This window comes from Hordeum vulgare, chromosome 2H (assembly GCF_904849725.1).
Source record: "Hordeum vulgare subsp. vulgare chromosome 2H, MorexV3_pseudomolecules_assembly, whole genome shotgun sequence".
Lineage (NCBI taxonomy): Eukaryota > Viridiplantae > Streptophyta > Magnoliopsida > Poales > Poaceae > Hordeum > Hordeum vulgare.
In genome coordinates this window covers 84,229,586-84,238,667 of record NC_058519.1, presented here as the reverse complement: position 1 = coordinate 84,238,667, position 9,082 = coordinate 84,229,586, and the positions used below count along the sequence as shown (strand labels likewise).

General features: G+C 49.9%; 1 protein-coding gene across 1 annotated transcript; it reads right to left on the bottom strand.

Annotated features, from left to right (window-relative positions):
* Positions 1-3,985: 3,985 nt before the first annotated feature.
* On the bottom strand, positions 3,986-5,660 carry LOC123429665 (15-cis-phytoene desaturase, chloroplastic/chromoplastic-like). Its single transcript, XM_045113675.1, has one exon. The coding sequence runs from the start codon at positions 5,550-5,552 to the stop codon at positions 4,128-4,130; it is 1,425 nt and encodes a 474-aa protein (XP_044969610.1). The 5' UTR covers positions 5,553-5,660; the 3' UTR covers positions 3,986-4,127.
* Positions 5,661-9,082: the final 3,422 nt, after the last annotated feature.

Below are 9,082 nucleotides of genomic sequence, written 5' to 3'. Positions count from 1 at the left end.
CGCAAAGATGTTTCCGACAAGATCAAACAATTGACTATGATGAGACTTTCTCACTCGTAGCGATGCTAAAAGTCTGTTAGAATTATGTTAGAAGTTGCTGCATTATTTATGAAATATTGCATGTAGGATGTCAAAACATTGTTTCCTCGACGGTTTCCTTGAGCAAACATTGTATGAGATACAACCATGAGGTTTTGTCGATCCTAAAGATACTAGCAAGTATGCAAGCTCCAGCGATCCTTAAATGGACTGGTGCAAGCATCTCGGAGTTGGAATATACACTTTGATGAGATGATCAAGGATTTTGGGTTTTTACAAGGTTTATGAGAAACTTGTATTTCCAAAGAAGTGAGTGGGAGCACTATAGAATTTCTGATAAGTATATGTGGTTGACATATTGTGGATCAGAAGTAATGTAGAATTTCTGTAAAGCATACAAGGTTGTTTGAAAGGAGTTTTCAAAGGAATACCTAGATTGAGCTACTTGAACGTTGAGCATCAAAGATCTATGGAGATAGATCGAAAGCGCTTAATGGAAGTTTCAACAAGATGCATGCCTTGACAAGTTTTGAAGGAGTTCAAAATAGATCAGCAAAGAAGGAGTTCTTGGTTGCGTTGTAAGGTGTGAATTTGAGTAAGACTCAAAACCCGACCACGGCAGAATAAAGAGAATAGACGAAGGTCGTCTTCTATGCCTTAGCCGTAGACTCTAAAGTATGCCATGCTGAGTACCGCACCTGATGTGTGCCTTGCAGCAAGTCTGTTGAGAGGTACAGAGAGTGATCCATGATTGAATCACTAGCAGCGGTCAAAATTTATCCTTAGTAACTGATGGACTAAGGAATTTTTCTCGACTATGGAGGTGGTTAAAGAGTTCGTCGTAAAGGGTTATGTCGATGTAAGCTTTGACACTAATCCGAATAACTATGAGTAGTGAAACGGATTCGTATAGTAGAGTAGATATTTGGAGTATTTCCGAATAGCACATAGTAGCAGCATCTATAAGATGACATAAAGATTTGTAAAGAACACACGGATCTGAAAATTTCAGAACCGTTGACTAAAACCTCTCTCATGAGCAAGACGTGATCAGACCCCATAACTATATGGGTGTTGGATTCGTTGGAATCACATGGTGATGTGAACTAGATTATTGACTCTAGTGCAAGTGGGAGACTGTTTGAAATATGCCCTAGAGGCAATAATAAATTAGTTATTATTATATTTCTTTGTTCATGATAATCGTTTATTATCCATGCTATAATTGTATTGATTGGAAACACAATACTTGTGTGGATACATAGACAAAACACTGTCCCTAGTAAGCCTCTAGTTGACTAGCTCGTTGATCAAAGATGGCCAAGGTTTCCTGGCCATAGGCAAGTGTTGTTACTTGATAACGGGATCACATCATTAGGAGAATATATGTGATGGACTAGACCCAAACTAATAGACGTAGCATGTTGATCGTGTCATTTTGTTGCTACTGTTTTCTGCGTGTCAAGTATTTGTTCCTATGACCATGAGATCATATAACTCACTGACACCGGAGGAATGCTTTGTGTGTATCAAACGTCGCAACGTAACTGGGTGACTATAAAGATGCTCTACAGGTATCTCCGAAGGTGTTAGTTGAGTTAGTATGGATCAAGACTGGGATTTGTCACTTCGTGTGACGGAGAGGTATCTCGGGGCCCACTCGGTAATACAACATCACACACAAGCCTTGCAAGCAATGTGACTTAGTGTAAGTTGCGGGATCTTGTATTACGGAACGAGTAAAGAGACTTGCCGGTAAACGAGATTGAAATAGGTATGCGGATACTGACGATCGAATCTCGGGCAAGTAACATACCGAAGGACAAAGGGAATGACATACGGGATTATATGAATCCTTGGCACTGAGGTTCAAACGATAAGATCTTCGTAGAATATGTAGGATCCAATATGGGCATCCAGGTCCCGCTATTGGATATTGACCGAGGAGTCACTCGGGTCATGTCTACATAGTTCTCGAACCCGCAGGGTCTGCACACTTAAGGTTCGACGATGTTTTATGCGTATTTGAGTTATATGGTTGGTTACCGAATGTTGTTCGGAGTCCCGGATGGGATCACGGACGTCACGAGGGTTTCCGGAATGGTCCGGAGACGAAGATTGATATATAGGATGACCTCATTTGGTTATCGGAAAGTTTCTGGGCATTACCGGAAAAGTTTCGGGCTCATCGGTAGTGTACCGGGAGTGCCGGGAGGGGTGACGGGGACCATCGTGAGGGGTGTCACGCCCCAAGGGGTCTCATGGGCTATGGGAAGAGATAAACCAGCCCCTAGTGGGCTGGAATAAGTTCCCACTAAGGCCCATAAGGTTTGAGAAGGGAAAAACACAAGGTGGAAAGAGTTTCCAAGTGGGAAGGTGGAATCCTACTCCAAGTAGGATTGGAGTAGGACTCCTCCACCTCAAATTTCGGCCAAACCTTGAGGGTTTGAGGCTGCCTCCTCCCCTCCCTCCCTCCTATATATACTGAGGTATTAGGGCTGATTTGAGATAACTTTGCCACGGCAGCCCGACCACATATCTCCACGGTTTTGCCTCTAGATCGCGTTTCTGCGGAGCTCGGGCGGAGCCCTGCTGAGAGAAGATCACCACCAACCTCCGGAGCGCCGTCACGCTGCCGGAGAACTCATCTACCTCTCCATCTCTCTTGCTGGATCAAGAAGGCCGAGATCATCGTCGAGCTGTACGTGTGCTGAACGCGGAGGTGTCGTCCGTTCGGCACTAGATCGTGGGACTGATCGCGGGACGGTTCGCGGGGCGGATCGAGGGACGTGAGGACGTTCCACTACATCAACCGCGTTCACTAACGCTTCTGCTGTGCGGTCTACAAGGGTACGTAGATCGAACATCCCCTCTCGTAGATGGACATCACCATGATAGGTCTTCGTGCGCGTAGGAAAATTTTTGTTTCCCATGCGACGTTCCCCAACATCATGGCCACTCGCAAAACGGTGGCATCGTCGCAACACCGACTCACAGCATGGCGACGCCCTCGCATCACTGGCTTGAAATCATGGCTACTCGCAGAACGGCAGCATTGTCGCCGAACCGACTCGTAGCACGGTGGCGTCATTGCATCACCGGCTCATAGCAAAGCGACACCCTCGCATCACCGGCTCGTAGCACAGCGACACCCTCGCAACACCGGCTCGCAATCATGGCTGCTCGCGGCACGGTGGCATCGTCGCAGCACCGCTCATAGCACAGTGGCACCCTCGCAGTACCGACTCGCAGTCATGGCCGCTCGAGGCACGGTGGTGTCGTCACAGTACCGCTCGTAGCACGGCGGCACCCTCGCAACACCGAGTCGCAGTCATGGCCGCTCGCGGCACGGCCACGCCATCGCAACACCGGCTCACAACATTGTTGTGTCGTTGCAACATAGGCACGTAACATGGCGCTGCCCTCGCAGCTCCGGATCGCGGTCATGGTTGCTCGCGGTACGGTAGCGTCATCATAATATCGACTTGCAACACGACATCTTTGTCGAAGCACTAGCTAATAGTAGCACGGCGGCGTTAATATATGCACATAGCGTAAATACTTGTTGATGCATGAAATAGGGAACAAGATGCTGCATTGTAGCTAGCTTTCTCTACAATGTATAGTCAGCATGAATGGCTTGATACTTGACTGATTTAGAAGTACGTACCTGATTAATGCGGTGTTGCTGCAACAATACTATTCCTAGCTAGCTTTATGGAGATAATGCACGTAACGTAACATGCGAAACACTGTGTTGTGGCCTCGGCATCCACGCGAATAAAAGAACAGACATATTGATTGGAAGAATCAAGGGCTAACAAAGGGTATCTGTAGCAGATCGATCGGATAGCTACGCAGCCGGCTGATCCCGGCGCAGATCAGCCGGCTGATTTGTAGCAGGGCCTTTTGAAAAATATAGTCAAATTTAACAGTCAGTTTCGAGTACAGATGAATGGCCTTTCATTAGAAGAATTTAATACACGAACTAACATTTACACAAACCAGAGATGTGCTCGGACGTGCCTTTTGCCTTGCACTCGAACAGTAAAAACAATGGAAATCCTCGCGGACAGAGGCCAGATTCCTCAGCTCAAGGATTGGGACAGCCCCCCATCATTGGCCAGGGCCTCGGCCGCCCTCCTCCCAGACACCATCGCGCCGTCGAACGTGGCGGAGCACCAGTGGTCCCCGCACACGTACACGCCGTCGCCGACCCTGGGGTCCCGCCCCGCTGGCTCCGTGGGCGGCGTCTGGTCCGGCTGCGCGAAGCCGATGCGGTACGTCCGCAGGTGCGCCCACGACGCCACCTCCCCCGCCCCGAACCACCCGCCGAGCTCCCGGACAACCTCGCCGGCCAGCTCCCCGTCTTCCCGCTCGGCGAAGGAGCCCACGAGGGACACGGACACCAGCACCTTCCCCGCCGGCGCGTACGACGGCGCCACGTTGGTCGCGAAGAACATGTTGTTCACGATCCCCTTGCCCGACCCGTTGAGGAGCAGCACGGGTTCTTGCACCGCCGCGCGGTCCGCGGAGAAGTAGAGGCACACGGTCCTCCTCTCGGCCGGCTTCTTGCTCTTGGGTCTCGCGGGTAGCTGCGGCAGGAGCTTCTCGGCTTCCGGCTGCTCGACCGCGACGATGACGCCGAGCTCGCCGGACACGGCCTCGCCGGTGTCGAGCGTCACGCCGGATGACGGGTCGATGGACGCGGCGCGGGCGTTGAGGCGGACGGAGCCCGCGGGGAGGCGGTCCGCGAGCTGCGCGGCGATGGCGCCAATGCCGGCCTCCGGCAGGGCATTCTCACCAAGGGCGAGGCGCTTGAACACGAGCTCGAAGAGGCGAGAAGACGTGTCGAGCCCCGGGTCGAAGAATATCCCCGCGAGGAACGGCCGCAGGAACCGCTCCACGATGGACGGAGAGAACCCGAGCTTCTCCAGGTGCCTCGCAGTGGTGGTCTCCGGCGAGGACAGGATGACGTCGTCCGGGGTGGCGGCCGCGCGGAGCCGGGTGATGCCGACGAGGAGCTTGTCGGGCAGGGTGCCGACGGGGGAGAAGACCGAGGAGAGGGAGCGGATGGGGAAGCGGAACGGGTCGGAGAGCATGTGGAACGGCGACCCGCCCTCGCCGGCGCCGAGGTACACGAGCGCGCCGGGGAAGAACGGCTGGAGGCGCAGCGCCTGGAAGTCGAGGAGGCGCTGGCACTCCGGGTACGCGGTGAGGAAGATCTGGAAGCCCCGGTCGAGCAGGTACCCGTCGACCTCGTCGGTGGCGACGCGGCCGCCGACCCGGTCCGAGGCCTCCAGCAGCGTGAACGGCACGGAGAGGGAGGCCAGGTGGGTGGCCGCCGCGAGGCCCGCGAGCCCGCCGCCGACGATGACGGCCTGCTTGCTGGCAGCGCCTGCCTGGTTCACGTTCACGGACGTCGCCGTGGCGGAGACGGTGAACCGGAGGGTGGCATGGCGGCGGGGCGTGGAAGGCACGGGGACGAGGAGGTGGGCGGCGTGGACGCGCATGGGGGTCGCAGTTGCGGCGAGTGGCGGGAAGAGACCGGGCAGAAGCGGGGAATCGTGGCGGGGTGTAGGCGGTTGTCCATGAAGTTGTGGATATGGTGATCCGTGGCGTGGACCTGGTGTTTGGATGGACCTGTGGCCATGGTAAGGCCGCTAGAGGAAATGTGGGTGGGTGTTTGTTGACTGGGTGCAGGGCTGGCTCGTCGCCGTGTGGGTGTTATCCTCTCGGCCCCGGGGGAGAATGAAGGGATTTTTTCAATAATGCTACACATACAGGATATTACGGGCGTTTACAGGCTGACTAGGAACCAATGTGACGTGGCTGCGCTGATGGGAAACAACGAGAAAGGAAGAACGTGCCGCTGTTTATGCAAAGTAAAAAAAAGAAAGAACGGCAGGGAATAACAGAAAAGAAGAGGGTGCCGCTGTTTACGCTAGTGAGAAAACAGAACAACAGTTGCCGTTTGGCCTCGTTCAGCAGATTACCGATCGCGTCTGCCTCAAACGACCACGGCCGTGTCCTGCCGCCAAGGGCACGTTGCTGCTTGCTCGGCCGATCTATTCGAGCCGTCAGCATCGCTTGCTCCGGCATTAAGCAGCAGAAGAAAAGCAATGTGGAAGTTGAACATGACCTTGGTGAAGCCCAAAAAGCAACCGGCTTTGATGTGACGAGGAGAAGTTCAAACAGTGATGATAATGGAGAACCGAGGTACCTTATACTTTCTTGTAGTCGTCATGGTAAGGGTCAGTCCAACTACGGTATAATTTCTAGTAAACACTTGAGCATCAATGTCATTTCATCACGTTCTTTGGAGCAAGAATCATTTGACTTGGGCATTAAAACTGTCAACATAAATCTACCCCAAGAATCGACTACGGCATCATTTGGAGGATTATCGACAATGGTTATGCCTCCAATCCTGGGAGAATATACAAGCATGTTGTTTCAAGTTCAGCAAGGATCGACTATAGTGCCCAGTTCTGCTGAGTTGCACTTTGATGGAATTGGAGGGCTCAACAATACAGTGGATCGGAGTTAGAAATGATTTATGTAATTTTAAGTGGTTGGATGCAGTACTTTTATACACTTGACAACTTTAATGTAATAGCTGAAAGACACCGGGGCACTAAATTTATGTTTTATCATCAGGTTTTTCCTTAAAGTACCAGATTTGCTATGAGAGATTGTTATACATTTGCAATTTTCTATGGATATGTGTAAGTGCGGATTTCTGTCTCACACATTTGCAATTTACTTCAGGATTATCTACTGTATGATGACTTCCATGTCAATCTTGTCAAAACTCTCAATAATCAAAGACAGAAAGTAATACACAAAAATATTTCCATCAGGACAGATTTTCTAGTTAGAACATTATGATCATAACGAATAAGTCACACGGGCTTTACCATCCTTCAATTTTCCAAGAAACAAACAACCTCGTATATTGATCATATTCATAATGTCAGATTTTACAACCGCACAAATTCATATAACAAAAAGTATCTGTTACACTCAACACCAACTACACGAGCAATTATGTACGAAAGTTGCACAATCCAATTATCTTCTTCTCCACATACACACGCATAATCTGCAGTCTTATGTGGTCTGAATTGATCTCTTTTGATTCGGTGAAACTACACTTCATGCTTCTTATTTGATTGCATAGAGAATACTACTGCTCCTGGAGTGTCTATTCCTCTCCTTGCAAAGCATAACAAAATTCAGTCATTATAGAGAAATCAGAGCTTGCACAAAATTTAGATTAGCAGGAAGCAAAACTGGTAAGCTACCAGTTCGTCATTGCAGCTCGTCCATCTGGACCAGCTCCGGGGATGGGATCCCCGAGGTTGCCCCCTGCACGCTCATGAGCAGGTGGACCAGCATCGTCCGTCGCCGCACGACTAGCCCGTACGCCGCCCTGGGCTCCATGGGGCTCGCCCACGCAGCTCGCCCATGGAGACCACAGCGTCTATACGTTGAGGACGTCCAGCCTCTCTGAACGAGGTGGCCGTCACTCTGCCGACGAACAGGGGATCGCCTCGCCGCCCTGGAGGAGCCGACCGTGACACTGCCGACAAGCAGTGGATCGCCTCGATGCATCGCAGGAGGCAGCCACGAGGCATCCAACGACGAGAAGGTCGCCTCGCCGCATGAAAGTAACACATTCTTGCGCCTCGAAAGAGATCGCATCCACAGCCATGAAGGGAACTTGAGCAGATAGCTTGGTCGATCTGGGCGAGTCAACGGTCGCTTGGGAGAGAAAGGAAAGGGCCGTCGTATTTGTATTCTATTTTATTTTTTTGGCGCGCGTTCACGGCCACGTCACATGGCTTCCTAGTCAGCCTGTAAAACGCCCGTAATATCCTGTATGTGTAGCATTATTGGGATTTTTTGGGAAGAAATGAAGGGAGTTTAGCGGGACAGGATGACGTGCCACTAGTTTCTTGGAGTGGATTTTTGTTCTTTCCGAAAAGGCCTAAGGTCATATAAGTGTCATAGATCTTTATAAACACACTCATACAGAATGATAAAACTAAGTTTAAATTTTGGGAGTGTCGAAGTCTTCTTTCTCCTGCATCCATTGATGGTGCGTGGTGAGCATAGCTTGATGCTGCCTTTGGGCCTCCACCTCGGCGGAGCAACTTTTCTTAAACCTATGAACTTGTAGAAGTAGTTATCGCGATGTCATCGATGTAGACTAGGAGACTGATACGTCTCCAACTATCAATAATTTTTGATTGTTTCATATAATCATATTATAAATCTTAAATGGTTTATAAGCATTCGTATGATGTTTTATATCATTTTTAAGGACTAACATATTAGCTCAATGTCAAGTGTGAGTTGCTGTTTTATGCATGTTTTTGATTTTTCAAAAAAATTGTAACAAACGAAGTTCAAATATCCCAAAACTTTTTGATGATTTTTTAAACAAAAATAAGACGTGAAAGCTTCACAAGAAGGCCGGAGGGCACACGAGATGTCCCCCCAAGCCAACGAGGCGCAACCTAGGGGGGGTGGCCATGCCCTGATGGCTTGGTGCCACCTCCCAGCTCCTCCGACCCCGATCTCTTCGCTATAAATTCATATATAGAAATCCTAGAGAGCCTTCCAAAACACTTTTTTCGCGGTTGCAAGTCTCTGTTCCGCCATGTGCCCATCTAGATCCTTGTTCCGGTGCCCTGTCAGAGGGAGGATCGATCACGGAGGGCCTCTACATCAACATTGTTGCTCCCATGGTGATTTGTGATTAGTTTACCACAGACCTACGGGTTTATAGTTAGTACCTAGATGACTATCTCTCTCTCTCTTTGTTCTTAATTGATTCCCACGGTGATGCGGTGATCTATCTTATGTAATCACTCTTGTGCAATGCGTTTGTTGGGATCCGACAAATTGTGGATTTATGTTCAAATTATTCATAAAAAGTATTTGAGTTATCTCTGAATTCTTATATGCATGAATATGATAGCTTCGTATTTCTATCCGATCTATCGTAGTCCCTTTTTACGAATTATAGGTGCTA

Coding starts and splice junctions, on each gene's coding strand:
- LOC123429665 (XM_045113675.1), bottom strand. CDS start 5,552: ATGCGCGTCCACGCCGCCCACCTCCTCGTCCCCGTGCCTTCCACGCCC.